This window comes from Amyelois transitella, chromosome 5 (genome assembly GCF_032362555.1).
Source record: "Amyelois transitella isolate CPQ chromosome 5, ilAmyTran1.1, whole genome shotgun sequence".
NCBI classification, from domain to species: domain Eukaryota; kingdom Metazoa; phylum Arthropoda; class Insecta; order Lepidoptera; family Pyralidae; genus Amyelois; species Amyelois transitella.
The window spans coordinates 7314516-7330871 of record NC_083508.1 but is presented as its reverse complement, the minus strand read 5'-3'; the positions used below and the strand labels follow the sequence as shown (position 1 = coordinate 7330871).

At 34.4% G+C, this 16356-nt stretch overlaps 2 protein-coding genes across 9 annotated transcripts; one reads left to right on the top strand and one right to left on the bottom strand.

The window, feature by feature from the left end:
• The first annotated feature begins 133 nt into the window (after positions 1-133).
• LOC106131878 (probable cytosolic iron-sulfur protein assembly protein Ciao1) lies at positions 134-4760 on the top strand. Of its 6 annotated transcripts, none has more exons than XM_060954847.1 (6): positions 170-308; positions 2447-2663; positions 2762-2893; positions 2989-3165; positions 3650-3843; positions 4545-4760. In XM_060954847.1, the coding sequence occupies exons 2-6, from the start codon at positions 2455-2457 to the stop codon at positions 4727-4729; spliced, it is 897 nt and encodes a 298-aa protein (XP_060810830.1). In that variant the 5' UTR covers positions 170-308; positions 2447-2454; the 3' UTR covers positions 4730-4760. The 6 variants fall into 6 exon arrangements, with proteins under 6 accessions (XP_013186584.2, XP_060810830.1, XP_060810829.1 ...); XM_013331132.2 differs by having other exon boundaries at positions 230-253; XM_013331131.2 differs by lacking the exon at positions 170-308 and adding an exon at positions 313-397 and having other exon boundaries at positions 4545-4759.
• A 28-nt stretch (positions 4761-4788) lies between these two features.
• Positions 4789-16356, bottom strand: LOC106131879 (uncharacterized). Of its 3 annotated transcripts, none has more exons than XM_013331134.2 (6): positions 16219-16356; positions 9953-10111; positions 7546-8875; positions 6528-7155; positions 5102-6012; positions 4789-5013 (listed from the first exon to the last, which is right to left on the bottom strand). In XM_013331134.2, exons 1-6 carry the CDS (start codon positions 16273-16275, stop codon positions 4928-4930), a joined length of 3171 nt encoding a protein of 1056 aa, XP_013186588.2. In that variant the 5' UTR covers positions 16276-16356; the 3' UTR covers positions 4789-4927. The 3 variants fall into 3 exon arrangements, with proteins under 3 accessions (XP_013186588.2, XP_013186589.2, XP_060810828.1); XM_013331135.2 differs by lacking the exon at positions 16219-16356 and adding an exon at positions 12040-12208; XM_060954845.1 differs by lacking the exon at positions 16219-16356 and adding an exon at positions 12045-12208.

Sequence of the window (16356 nt, the reverse complement as noted above, 5' to 3'; positions counted from 1 at the left end):
TATGTAGAACGTAAAGAACTGCACGAATACGAATGGACAAGTTTAAAGTCCGTCACATTGGATAATAATAATTATGATAGTAAAAAGCACCTTGCAAATATTTAGTTTTAAGTTTATATAACGACGTGATTGACGGACTTAACTGTCAAAGTCATTGAAAATAATTATCATTTCCTTAACGTCACGTGCTTGCTTCAAATATCAAAACAACCTTACCTTCCTGAGTAATCAACCAAAAAGAAGAAAGAAATAGGTATCGAAATTGTTTTTGAAAAATACCTAAACTCTTAATGCAGTAGATTATAAAAGTAGGTATCTCTTTTTAGTTTGTGATTATAAATTCCAACACAGTCAAATCAGCTCTTTCTTCTGTTTGTCTACTCCCGATTTTTATGAGGTTAACATTGGGTTAAAGCTTATTTTTTTGGCTTGTGAATCATGTTGTCTTCAATTTGTTTTCCCTTTTGCTAGTAAAGTGTATGTACCTCATGTGGTGTTGACTTTGAATATCAGTAGTACTTTACTTTCAAAATTAAATCATACCATGAAATATATTTCAATCCTTCACTCAATCCTAGCGGGATGTTTCTTCACGATGCACATTTCTCAATTTCTACTTACAACAAATAGCTGCCCTCGACCATTGACTCGTTCAATACAATTAGTTACTTATTTAGTGAAACCACATTCAATAGTGATATTGTTATTGCTTAGTTCATTAAATAATGAGTAAGAAGTCATAAATAAATGAATAATATAGGTGCTACAAGAAAATAAATAATTGATCATAAATTCATAACAGAAAATGGCGAAATTGGAACTGCTACAAACATTAAATGGTCACAAAGGCATTGTCTGGAATGTAGCATGGCACCCTCAGGGTAAAATATTTGCATCATGTGGAGAAGACAAAACTATAAAACTATGGAGTAAAGAAGGAACTGAATGGAAGATTAAGACAGTTCTTGTAGATGGACATCAACGCACAATAAGGCAAGTGGCCTGGTCACCTTGTGGGAATTTTTTGGCATCGGCCAGTTTTGATGCAACAACAGCTATTTGGGATAAGAAAAGTGGTGTGTATTTAATTTGATATATGAATATACATATAATAGAATAGATTTATTTTCAAAATTGCATACAAGATATCAGTTTTTGACGTCACATCACTTAAATCTAATTATAACTACTACTGCTTCTAAAGCGCATCTATATCCCTTGCGGGGTAGACAAAGCCAACAGTCTTGAAAGACTTATAAACCACGTTCAGCTGTTTGGCTATATATGAATTTTATGAAGTTAATTAATAACAAATCCAATATAATTTTTAACATAAATGTGTTGAAAACAGGTCAGTTTGAATGTAATGCTACATTAGAAGGCCATGAGAATGAAGTCAAAAGTGTAGCTTGGTCACCATCTGGCCAGCTGCTGTCAACATGTGGGAGGGACAAATCAGTTTGGGTCTGGGAAGTGGCCGGGGAAGATGAATATGAATGTGAATCAGTTTTGAATGTGCACAATCAAGATGTCAAGAAAGTTTGTACCTTCTTATATGTTTTCTGCACTTATATTTTAATAATGAAATGTATTACATCTAAAGCACAATTTGTTTCTAGGTAGTTTGGCACCCATGCCTAGACATATTGGCCTCAGCCTCATATGATAACACTGTTAAACTTTATAAGGAAGATCCAGTAGACAATGACTGGACATGTATTGCTACTCTTCAATCACATGAGTCCACTGTATGGAGCTTGGCCTTTGATAAAACAGGTGCGAGACTAGCCACATGCAGTGATGACAAAACTGTTAAAATTTGGAAAGAATATAAACCAGACAACCAAGAGGGTGTGATAGTGAATGATAGAGAATCAATTTGGAAATGTGTTTGTACATTATCAGGATATCACTCCAGATGTGTTTATGATATAGCCTGGTGCCACAAGACTGGCTTACTAGTTACTGCATGTGGTGATGACATTATAAGAATCTTCAAAGAATCTGAGGAATCAGATCCAAATGCTCCAACATTTGAACTTATTTGTACCAAATTGAATGCCCACGCTCAGGATGTCAACTGTGTCACTTGGAACCCGAATGGCAGCCAAGAGCTACTTTCCTGTAGTGATGATGGAGAAATAAAAATATGGCAGTTTACAGAATAATCAAAATGTTCTTTCACTTGCTTTGTTTTTATATTGTAGTCATTTTTGGGAATCAATTTTGTTTACAATAAATATGTTTTGGTAACAAATAGTTTCACTCACATAACCTATGCCTATTATAAATTCTTCTACTGCCTTTGAACTTAATCTTTTTAGATGCATTAAGTGTATCTTTATTTATACTTGGAATATGTAGAAGTTCAAGTAGTTGTTGCATATTTAATAATTTAGTACATAATATAAATTCTAGTGTCTAACTAGAATCTATTTAATTACAGCTTAACTGATGCTTTTCAACAAAGCAAGATTCATATTGAAGAGAAATATTAATTTACGAGCTGCTTCCTTTTCTTTCACATCACCTAAAATGACGACTGGAGATAGCACTGGGTTGACCCTGTATAATGTCATATCTGTCCTTGAAGATTTTGCTCCCAAAGATCTTTCAGAGAGCTGGGACAACACTGGCTTATTGGTAGAGCCATATTCTCCTAGGTAATAAAATAATTTAATTCTTAATACATTTATTCCATAAATGTCTAAGAAAGACCTAATGTTTTTTTCTTGTATTTAATTTTAATTTTTGCTTATAGAAATATTACAAAACTGTTACTTACAAATGACTTAACTGAAGAAGTAGCCGTGGAAGCTGACAATCATGGTTGTGAAATGATTATTTCCTATCATCCACCTATTTTTGCACCTTTGAAGTCTGTTGTTCAAAAGTGAGTATAAATAAATAGAAAAACCTGTTTTAATAAAATATGAACGTGCTCATTTCTCACTTGTAAGCTACAATTGATGCTTGCTTTGCTTTTAGATCCTGGAAGGAGCGCATCGTTTCGTTTCTTCTTGAGAAACGCATTTCATTATATTCACCTCACACAAGTTGGGATAGCGCAGTAGGCGGCGTGAACGATTGGTTGGCTACGGCATTTGATTTTACGAACGTCCAACCGATCATATGCGGTTCTTCGCCTTCAGTCGGCGCGGGGAGGTATAAAAAATTATTTTTTAATAGATTGAGTTATCACTAGAGATCTGATATTCGGATGTATATTTACCTAAAGTTGGGGTGTTGGGTTAGTATGGAACGTACTTCTGTACCTCAAAAATTCCGGGATTCGGCATTATACACTTAACGTTCTAATTATGTATTCGTACCGACTAAAAAAACGCGGTATAATTCTGGAATCCCGGTAAGTAGGTAATTTTTTATTAATATGATCATCCGTCACTTATGTTTATAAAGGTGTTTATCATACCTAATATGCGATAAGTTTCAATTTCTTGTTTAATAAAATTTCCGGGATTCAAAATAATTCGAATCCCGAAAGCAAGAAGCCGCCTCCATACTTTCTTAGCCAAAATATTAGTTAAGTTAAATATGCATCCGATTATCCGATCTCTAGTTATCACATTTGGCATCATTTGGATGCTGTTGAAAACTTTAAATATGAGTCAATATAAATTATTTGCAGATTATTGAATTTGGCGACTGCTATATCACTAGAAGAATCGGTTGCAAAAGTAAAACAGCTTACTGGTCTGAAGTACGTTAGATTCGCAATTGGAAAAGGAAAAACCATGAATGACAAAGTAAAATCTGTTGCACTTTGTGCAGGTTCTGGAAGCTCTGTATTAAAAGGTGTCTCAGCAGACTTATATTTAACTGGTAATTATTAGCTTATTCCTACACAACTACAAGCAGAAATTTCAGAAGTAAGCAAATTATACAGGTTGTCTGGTAAGGCGCGTTACATATTGAAAGGGGGTGCCCCTAGTCAAAACAAAATCAAATATTTTCTTTTTGTAATACCAGTCGTACGACACCACGATCGTAGACCTCGCGATTATTTGAGATTTTCAGCGCCACTTAGTCACAGCCTGTACTACAGTTATATGTACATTTTAACATTATTATCTCGCAAACTATCGAACCGATATTTTTCCTTACAAACATGAAAATTGTAGACGTCTTTCCTATGTTCCTATCTATAATGTTCGAACCGCCTTTATAGATACAATTTCGGTCTGATTTTGATGAAATTTAAAAGGACCATTTAATTAAAATTTATTGTAGGAGCTGTCAATACAATTATAATCTCAACCGATCACAATTTCTTAAAAAATTAAAGTGTTTGCGAGATCTAAATTCATTTCGAGTTCACGGCGAAGGACTAGTTTATATGAATTTTTATACCTTCGTCCGATGGGATTCTATATTCATATTACGATCTGATGGGAATGTATAGAAATCGAGGTAATTCCGACAGATTAAACAATGTAGAAATATACCCGTCCCACTCCCGACCTGCAGCCAGTCCGTGTTGCGCAATATTACAACCAAATACAACACTTTATCTTGTATTTCAGGTGAAATGCTGCATCATGATGTACTTGACGCGGCTCAGAAAGGTATCTCCGTTATTTTGACCAACCACTCTGACTCAGAAAGGGGATTCCTAAACGTATTTTCAATAGATCTTCAAAGTAGGCTGCAAAATAAAATTGAAGTATTTGTAAGTAAATATGATAAAGATCCTTTAATAACTGTCTGAATAATTAAGATGTTTATGGAAATAAAAGTTTCAAATAGTTTAAAAAAGGTTTTATTGCATATTAGAATAGAGTATTGTAAGATTATTCAAAGCTTTTCAAGGAATCACTGGTTTCCCTTAAGTACGGTGAGATCAGTTATCTTATTTGTATATTAATGTTTAAACAAAAAATTACAGCGTAAATGAAGACTAGCAATACTATAACAACTGGCAAGACCTTTGCATACGATTTTTAAGTGTCCATCCTTGCTTCATACCGTTCCGATTCCATTGCTGTTGTTGAACTGAAACGTGTTCATTTTAATCATGTTATAGTTGAATGCTGTTTGTTATTAGAATTGTTTAGGGCATGCAAGTACACGACTTACTTACGCAGAGAAGTTTTTTCTATCGTTCTGTGTTTTATCTCTTTGTAATCTGGATTCTCTTTATTTTTCTCTTTTATTACAGGCTTTCTATTAGATTGAGAATGTACAGATTTTATTTTGCATATTGAAGATACAGTCCCATTTTTGTCATCATAATTTATAATGTATTCATTTCTCATAGGCTTTTCTACAATCTTTTTTCTATTTGTAATATCTTTATGGCTACGACGTTCTCCACTACTGGTTCTTTTATAGTCACCATTAACAGGGATTTTATAATTTTTGTCAGATTTTGTACTGTGATTAGTTTCTTTTGCTATGTCGTTTAATATATGTTTATCCTTGTCTCTGATCATAGCGTCCTGTTTTAAATCTACGTGTTTCTCAGCTAATGGTTTTCTATTGTATGAATTGGTTTTCTGTTCCCGTTTTGTATTTCTGTTATAACCTGCACCGTTTTCTAGGAACCTTTTTGTTTCGTTGATTTTATTTTCAGTTAATTCATTATTTTTGGCCTGATCACAGAGTGATTGTTCTGGTGTTACAAGTTTTTTAGTACGATGAATTTTGGTTGATTTCTTTGTAGATTTTAGACGCTTTTCCAAACTATCTTCTACTTTAAATGCTTTATTAATTGTGTTGCCTTTGTCTATTTCTGGGGATTTTTTATTTATCGGAGACAAAGATTCTTTACGTTTTATTTTGCCATTATTATGTGAAGCCTCAGCCGAAATATGTTTTGTCATTTCTGATTCATGAAATCTAGCAAGATTTATACCCTTTGTATATTCATTTTTTGCTTTCAAATTGACGTACAATGGAGCCTCGCCTTCACAGGTTCTAATTTTGTGAATATCTCTCTTAATTGGGGATGGCTTTCTTCGTCTTGATTCTATGTTTTGAGGTCTTTTGGATCTGAAAGAAGAAATATTTTGTGAGAGTAAATTTTTAAGAATTAAGTTTGATTAGATACATTTCAATTTAAAGTAAACCGTTGCTGAGGTGGTTGGTACCAACTCTATTTGCAAAGGGTAATAAACTTATTTAAAAAATACTCTGAAACCTGTGTCCACATTAACGTTTAAACTATGACTAACAAACACAAAACTAAAGCAGTACACCCATCAATAAGGGCGCTAGAGTTTCATATAGCAAGACAAAATAATTATTATGTCATATTAACACAATATTATCAAATATATACAAAAAATTCTATATGAAAGATGTATAGTAATAAAAGGAGTAATAAACACGACTGACTACTTTATAGCGTTGGATGATGTTTACTTTTTTAGTAATTGAGGATTGCAAATGCAATTTTCAATTCACTTTTTAATACGTAATATGGCGTGGTACCTAAGCTATATTTCTTGTTAAGCTATAAAAATTCAGTAGACATGGAAGGATTGTATAGTGTAGATGAGAAGTACCTTGGAGACGGAGAAATTCTATCTGCATGTGTATCAAAGAGTTGTTCAGTTTTATACAATTCTTGCGCAGTTTGTTTCTTAGCTGGTTCCGATCGACTTCGAGGTGTTGGAACTACTATTTCTTCATATTTCTTGGACCTAGACCGGCGAGATTCTTGAGAAGATTCAGTGTTAATAGAGTATTGTTCAGTTATAGGCTGCAGATTTCTTTCGGTATCTGCATTATATTTTGACCTGGGTTTAGGTGTTGGTTTAGATGTGTCCGTTTTCAAAATTATATTCTGATATTCCGGAGTGTCTTCTGATTCGGCTTCACTGTTGCATGCACTATTTGATATTCGCTTTATAAGTTTTACTGATTGGAAAATAGTATCACTTATATTATTATGGGTAGATAATGTATTTTCAGTACGTATTGCTCTTTCTTTTACGCTGTTTATGATATCTTTGTCGATGCCAAAGTACGTCAAATCACTTTCTCGAAGTTGTCGTGTTTTTGCGTTTGATATTGGTGATATCGGCAGTGCAATAATTTTATTTTTAATAGTATTTACTTTAGGAGTGGCATTTTCAAATTGCAGACCTTTTTCATTTTTCTCATCAGAAGGGCTTTCGTGATTCCGGGGACCTGTAACAATAATTTATCTATTAAAATAAGACGTAAAACAAGATTTTATACTAAAGTTAAAATGTTTCAAATGTAAGTAAAGTCTATGTATTGTAAAATTAGTTGTTCAATACACAAGGACATTAAATAATATACACATATGAGAAAAAAAATACAAGAAAAATTGTTCTCTTGTTTTTTAGCATTTTTATATAAAAAAAATGTACTAACTTTACGTGGGCATCGTATTCCCAGAAGCAAAATTAGCTTATGTTATTTTTTTAAATGTTAAATATCATCAAAATCAGTGCAATAGTTTTCAGTGGAAACATTACAAACATGCATACAATAACGTTGTGTCTATTAATAATGTTAGTTTAGAAATATATAAATAAAAATAAGAAAACTTACCATTGTTTATCGTCCTCTTAATATTTTTATTATTTTTGCCTACATCATCTTCGTGTGTAAATGTGGATATATTTTCATCACTATATTTTCTTTCTGATTCAAGTTGTTTATTAATTAATAAAACGCCTGATGTTGCACTGAAATCATTAGACTGATCTTTTGAATATAAACTATCCGAGTTTCCAAGTACCGTGTTCTCTCCTAATAGATACGGCTTGGGTTTCGGAATCTTATTTTTGAGAATACTCTTTGTAGCTGCTGTATTCTCAATTTCATCTTCAATAGGATCACTATGGTCATATTTTGGAAATTCATTATTTTTTGTTATGTCTGATAATTCTCTTTTTTCACCGAATAGTATAACAGGTTTTCCGAATTTATCAGTGATCGGCACAAAAACGCTTCTTCTTTTTCTGAAATCACTGGTAGGTGGTGGTTTCTCATCCGTTGCTATAATATTCACTTTACCTGATTCTGCGGCAAAGTGCAGTTCCGTTTTACAAAATTCTACTTTTTTTACTTTTCTGTCGCTATCTGCAATCGCGTAATTATCTTTTTCTACCATTATAGGTACAGTTATACAAACTTTACCTGGGTATTTCAGTGATATATTAGTTTCTGCTGGTTCTTCGATTACTATATCGTGCTGTCTCCGGGGCTTCAGTGGTATGTTTTTACTTACTGTGATCGGTCTATTTTTATGAAGCCAGTCTTTGAACGTTTCATCGTGGCCGCCTGTATATTTATTTGCTTTTCCAAATGAATGAGAAGACTTGTCATCTTCCAGATTGTTTACAATTTCAGTTGATTTACAAATACCACTGTCTGTTGAGGATTCCATAGCTAAAATGTCATTGCTGTGAAGGATTGTTTCATTTGATGGACCGGTATCTTCAAAGCTATAACTCTTTCTTCTTTTATTCCAGTCGTTACTACTATTTAGAAGTGATTTATATTTGAGAGTACTAAGTGTAATAGGTGCATCTAGAAGAGGCGAAGCTCGTGCGCTACTCCTCCTAGAGGATGGAAAATCACTGTTTTCTGAGTCGTATGAGTATTTTCTGTATGAATTTCTATGAGATCTATTGTCCAGATCAATGATACTAGCATTGTCTGTTGATGATGATTCTTCACTTGGCATGCGCAGCGTAGATCCACTCGCAGATGCCCTCCATTTTGATGGTTCGGAGATCTCCGTGTCGTCTGGTTCTGTCACTTTATAATTTTCTGTGGTTGAATCAGGAAATGACTCTAATGGCGTAGAGGATATCTCTAACGGCTTGCTGTGGATAGACGGTGATTCCAGGAGATTGAATCCGGAAGATATGACCTGAAATTATAAGACCAGAAAAAAGAAATAAGAACTGAATCTTTTGTACAATTATTTATCAATAGATACACAACCTTCAGAAAGAAATAAATAATTGTCTATTGAATGAAATGAGTTGATTGCGCCCTGCCTTTTCAAGTTTTTTAGTCCATGACCACGGTGAAATTTGTCTTGTCTATCTTTGGATATCTACAGAGTTGTGTAAACCGTTTACTTATAATATTACTATCTATTACCCGCGACTTGGTTCGGCGTAAAAGTTCATTGAAAAAGTTGACCCTCTTGCCCTTGAGAAGGTTGGAGGGAGAAAATTTTAAGTTGGACAAAACCTATCTCGCAATAATTAATAAGCAAGTAATTCGGGTGACGCGAGTACAAACATACAAACAGAAGTTTCTGTTGGTCTTATATAGACCCCGTATCGATTTTATGACAAACTCTTTCAAATACCGTGCCGTGTGGTTCCCGGCACCAATACAAAAAAGAATAGGTCCACTCCATCTCTTTCCCATGGATGGAAAAGGCGACTAAGGGATAGACTTACCAACTTGGGATTCTTTTTTAGGCGATTTATGTCACTATTTGAATCTCAATTCTATCATTAGGCCAAATAGCTGAATTCAGTATTTTCAAGACTGTTGGCTCTGTCTACCCCGCAAGGGATATAGACGTGACCATATGTATGTATGTCTTTCAAATACAGACATCGGTCAGTTACTATTTTATTATATGTATGCCGTATGGTTCTCGGCGCTTAAGAATAGGACCATATACTAAGTATTTCTTGTATCTACCGGTGTAAATTATTGTGGAAAAAAGATATTACAAACTTACAAACAAACCATTGTCGTAAAAGGCGATTAAGAAAACGGTTTATAAACTTAAGATTTTTCTTGTAGGCAATGGGCTAGCAACCTGTCACTACATAATATTTGAATCTCAATTCCATCATTTGTAGCCATACAGCTGAATGTGATTTTTGAGTCTTTTCATAATTGTCGGCCCTGTCTACCCGGTAAAGGCTATTCGACGTGATTATGTGTGTATGGATTATACGTTACGACCATATTATCTTACCCTTCTCGAAGAGTGGAGCATAAAGGATGAGGCGGGTATGCCCGGTCCGGCTGTGGAGTGATAGGCGGCTCGCATCACGCGCATGCGTGCGCCGGGAGCGCTCGCGTGCAGGACCTCCATCGCGCGCGCAACTTGCCGCGTCACTCCGCCTTCGGTAATCTGCATACATAATTTAAAAAAAAGTATTTAGTACGAATCGAGAATGATGATCAGTAGTTGCAACATTTTCAAGTAATACTACCTAAAAGATATAAAAGTTAACATTTATTAATATATAATATTATAATATTTATTATATAACAGCTAATCACACTCCTATACTTTTTAAGGGGATGAATAAATACTTTCTCGGGGCAAGGTGCGTACTTGGTCAGTTTGTTAAACTTCTTGTTAACCGAAATCATTTTTGTTTTAAACATATTTGTAAACCAAGGTGACAGAACCAGGACGGAACTAATATTTATAAAGTACTTTTTGAATAAGCAATCATTTGTTTAACAGATTTGTTTTGAAGTGGGTCAGCGTGTCGGTGTACAAAATACTTAATTGTATATATGCCCAGCGAGAGTACCTACTTTCTCAATTTTAATAATAGACAACCACTGGCTTGAGCTAACTCAACTCATAAATAATAAATCAGCTAGTTTTTTCTTTTGCAAAAATTTGTCATGTCAAAATAGAATATTCATAAGAAAATTTATTTTCGTAATAACTGTACGTATAATCTACAAGCATTCAAAAATTATCAATCTAGGTTCTAAGTGTACCTAATAAAAAATCTTAGATTTAGGTCTTTCGCAATTTACACAAAGATGCATCGTGGATGCTATGTATTTAAATTATGTATTAGCTATAAAATGACTGATTCGATTGTGGGCGAAATGAAATTGCACCGTTTCGCGATTGCTATCTTTCCAATGACTGATTCTGTTTTGTGGCGCTGATGAGTAGGTGTCCTGACCTCAACACACAACCCCAATGTTAGTGAAGTAGCAGTAGGCAATAAGTACATAGTTACGGGTCTATTACTATCCTTGAACACTATACATGTTCGTGTCGCCTTTGAATACGAGTAGACAGGCGATACGTGTTATTATGTCGATATTAAAAATTCTTTAAGCCACATTTTTTAAGTAAATAAATATGAACTTTCTTACGAAAATCACATAGGTATCCTCCCATTACTTAGCAATCAAGATTTATACATCGAAATAATGAAGTAGGTAGTAGGTATATAAAAACTTATCCATTCAAGCCTCTTACCATAACTACTCTTACATAGGCAGGCAGGTACCTACTCAAAATCAACTTTCCTTATATGGTCGCTGTACGAATTTACATATCCGTTATCAAACGAACTTAGTCATATCCATTTGTACTTACTTGAATACTTTATTTACACTAAGTATCTATACGTATTATTGTTATGAAGTGTACCAAAGTGTACAGTGAATAGGTATGTAGGTAAGTACTTACCTGATGTTTTTTATACCATATTTATAAAGATATATTTTAATTACCTGAAATGATTATTTAATTTCACCATTCCTGAAATTATAATATTTTTCCGCCTTTCTGAAAATTAAGTACTAAAATCTACTTAGAATTCTTGCTCCTGTACATCAGGTACTGTCTATGTAGACTAAGTTTACTTACATATTCAGAGGCGAGACGTTTTCCTACATTTCTTTTTTGAAGCAATTGGTTTTTTCTACAATTACAGACGCACGAGATATGTTATTTAATTTTATGATGTTAATTAAAAGCCTGCAGCTTGTTGCTGGCATTATTATTGGATCAAGGCGAGATTATTTTCAGTTGCTAAACTGACGTCATCCATATGATCGAATGCCGACCAAGACCAAAAGTAAGGTCACTACCGCAACCCACAGACTCAAAAATAAAAAATACTGCAAGCCTGATAGAACAATGGAAAACTTGCTGAAGACTTCTATACTTGACTTCTATTAAAAATTTACTGCTCCATTGATCTAGCAAGCCCAGATTATTATAAGCAATTTTTATTTAGAAATCTTTAGAGTCATGTTTGTTGCTATTCCAGGTAAGTTTACGTCTTTATTCCTTACCTTACCTTTCAGCCTACCCCTGATTTCAAAGGGTAAAGTCTCAAATAGACTAAAAGCTGGATGGCTAAATAATGTGATGGATTGATTCTCTGGCTCAGTTTTTCGATGAACACTACGGCTCGTAACGGTTTTTCGTACATGGACGGACACACAAACAGAGGTTATCTAGTTCTACTTCAGGTACTGATATAATTTATCGACAGTTGTCGCAAAGGGTGGGGAAGCCGAGGTCGTCGACATGCGCGGGCGTCAACATCGCGTCATCATTGAGAATCACTCCGCGGCAAATGCACAAATTATATTCGCAGAACAAGAACTTTTATGAAAAGTATAAATACTCATTATAGATCAATTACCGCAATTAATCTATAATGAGATACCTACCCAGTACCTATTTATGTACCTCTATGTTACTTTAATCTCGTAAGTAATAGCGGATACATACATACATATAGTCACGTCTATATCCCTTGCGGGGTAGACAGAGCCAACAATCTGCCACAAGCCAAAAAAAAGCCCGATAGGCAATATTCAGCTGTTGGGTATTCTCAATAATTAACATAAGTACCTACTTAGGTAGGTACTTATAGGTAGGTACTGCTGCAATAGATATTCCAAATAGTTATCATACCGATGAGTCATTAAAGGTCATAGCAGTTATTTAAACAGAAACCCACAAATAATGATTTCGTTTGAGACATTTCTGACGCTTCACGTACCTACCTTAGGTACGTGAAGCGTCAGAAATGTCTCTTGTGTAGCACAAGTGGATACTACATATAGTAGGTAAGTATGAAAAAAAACCAGCCAATTACAAGTTTAAAATTAAATAATTAGAGTAGCCGGTTGTGAAAATGAACAGAAAGGAATATCTTTATCTACGTACAATGTGTAAAGTTATGTAGAAAATAATAGTTTTCTTTAATACGAACGTTCGATTTTCCTACCTCACATACATAAATATGTAATACCTAGCTACTTACGCTCTACATAATAATATTTTAAAACAATCAAACTAAACGCTCATTAAGAGATCTATTCATAGGCAAAATTAGCAGGTAATTATTGCGCCATAGACTCGATTTCACTATGATTTCTAACAAAGATTCTAAAGAAAGTTCATTCAACCCTAAATAAATCACATGCGATGATGTGTCATATGGAAAATTCGTCTACCTCGTTAAGCATAGGTGAATTTACGGAGAGGCTATTTACGCTGCATACCAGTGCACTGCAGGTTAAATCAAAAATTTATTGGAATTATTGCTTTTAAGAAGCTTTTTAGCAACTTGTCGAGATATTTTGGGAAAATACCAATAATTTGATGCTAACAATTATATGTAGTCCATGAATTTCTTTATTTTAAAAAACTTTTTGTAATTTATGCACGATTGCTATTTCACAAAGTTTTGAAATCTATGAGTACCTAAGCCACACTTGCAACACGCTCCTTTGGGTTCTAAAAGTGCCCTTAATACGCAAACTGCCTTCCTAGTAACCAAACCATATGCAGGTAAGTATATTGTTTATAGTTTGAACAAAATTCATAAACAAGGTTTTTATACGAATGAAATCACTGCAGATGCCACCTCGCATAGCGACCTTTAAGCACGCAGGATTTCCGGCAACTTGCACACGAACCCAGACAACAGCCTCTTCGTGTCGGCACCTTCCTAACAGTTAATTTGATAAATCACCTTGATGACATCCCCAATTTTTATTTTATATGGCTCCTTTTATGTCTTTTTATCGGAACGGTACGTTATTGGTACTTAGAGATTAGATAATCTCTCTCATCATAGTGTAATCTTTATTTTATTGCATTATTAGTGGTATGAATGTGTCACATACTACAATAAGGATTTTCCGACTTTCAATTACCTATTCAATAGCAGGGTCCTTGCCATTTTTCTATAGGAAAGCTTATATATGAAGCATGATTTTTTAATATATTTTTCTTTGTTACTTTGTTACTTGTCACGTCAAAACTTTTGATCAATTTGTATTCGAATTGCGTTGTGATTGCGGTGAGTTGAAGTACTTTAACACCTAAAAGTACATTGTTTACGGACGGCAGAAACTAGTACGTTAGAAAAGATGTCGTATTTAAAAGTTAGAATGAAGAAGAGTCATTATTCTTAAGCTCCCAACTGTGTATAAATTTTATGTTAAGTCATCAAGAAACCTTTTCATTTGTAGGTAATGTTTCATTTATGTGCAATTCTATTAGTAAAAGGTCTGTCTGACGTTACGTTTATTGGCCTTGATAATGAATTAAAGCGTACACTTTTTGTTATGTAGGTTGATCTGCGTTAATCACTGTTAAGTAGCCAAGTTCAATGTAGGCTGTTCTTATAATGCGAATCAATACTAGACGAGATTGATAATCGTAATTATATTAAACTTGAAAGGGGGATAAGTTTTATTAGATATGTACATAAATTAAATCCGTGACATCATCTGTTTTCGTCACGGACTTCTAGAAAATATAGTTATTGTTTCATTCGCGTCATAATCTGAAGAGTTTCCCAATACTGAGTCATACCATAACAAGAATGTACCCGTTAGCTGATGATTGGATGGATTTCTGCGTTTCCAAGAAAAGGAAAATCTTGAATGCATTTGGGTAAACGTGGGCAGATTAATTTTTTTAAAGATTAATAGAAAAAAAGAAACAGTTCTCCCAAATGGGAGAACTTACATTATTTAAATTTTTAACAAACTAAAAAACACAGGTAGGTATGAGGGACTTATTTCTTCCAAAGTAGAATTCGTTTGAAAGGCACATTTTCTTTATTCTATGTACCTACATAAATTAAACTAGTGTCTACAGGAACGAAAACAATGACCATATACCTAGTGCGTAATATTCATACAAATTCTAAGTAAATGTTGATATATCAGTCGCGACTATTGCTTTCATCGGAAGCGGTGTAAATCACTTATTTCAGTGTGAGGTATCTACACTACACAACAATAACATTGCGTGTAGGTTCTCATCTGGGCTCATTAGCAGCTTCTTCGCGTACGTATCACAACTTTCACCACTCGGTAATCCTCATTGTCTGCAGATAGATTTCCTTCTTACACTGTTCCTCTTCTTGCCGGTTTGTTTTTTTTTTTTTTTTTTTTTTTTTTTTTTTTTAAATATATACGGGACAAATTACACTGATTGAGTTAGCCTCCAAGTAAGTTCGAGACTTGTGTTACGAGATACTAACTCAACGATACTATATTTTATAATAAATACTTATATAGATAAACATCCAAGACCCAGGCCAATCAGAAAAAGTTCTTTTCTCATCATGCCCTGGCCGGGATTCGAACCCGGGACCTCCGGTGTCACAGACAAGCGTACTACCGCTGAGCCACAGAGGCCGTTTTACTACCGTTTGGTTTAATAACCATCTGTCAACTTAATTTTTTAAATTTTATTCGTCTAGGATTATAAATACTTATATTGAAAAGTCATGCGCGTAATGTTATAAAATTTTGTATAGATATAGGTATACAAAATAAATAATTCTTTAATTTATTTAGTACCCAATAATATCACATAAGTATTTAAGGACACCAACCTCGTTTTGGTGAAATCTACTTTACCTTAAACTGAATAGGTACTCTTCCTACCCCACCGAGAAAGCAGCGTTTTAATTCAAGTTTGCGGAAAGTTCAAGAGTACGAAAAGTCACAAAAACTATGAAACAAAGAAAGAACCAGTCCAGAAGTTGTTTCGCGGACCTTTCATTCTGACATTGAACTTTAGTCCTGCGAGACACAAGTGCCATATTTCTAAAGTTATAAAAGCTGTAGGTACTTATACGAGTACATATAGACAACGGCCGCTGATTTTAAACGTATAAGGAAACTACAACCTTAGTATTTTGGCAATGACCGCTCTCTAATCCAAACACCACCGCTTGACTGCACCAATAATGAATATTTCTGAAGTCGACAAGACATATTTTGAGCTTGTAAAGTGCGAAATGTAGGTAATTCACCTAGGTACGTAATAAGTAGATATACCAGAATTTTTCTGATTAGAAAGCTTTCACAAACATTGTTATTAAGACAAAGTACCTATCGCTCAAATATCTTGCAAATAGACATAGAGTAACATTGCCCCTATTGCAATCTATGTAGATTATATTGGCTATGTATATTCTAGGATAACCTCACCTTCCCAAACTCCGCTGTCCCTGCCCATTCTCGGCGCCAGTGGTCCGCTACCTCCATGTCGGTTCGTGTCGATCGCTGCAGCTACACTCGGAGCCCAAGGCTATTTAATTTTACGCGCGTAACGTTCGCTCGTCGCGC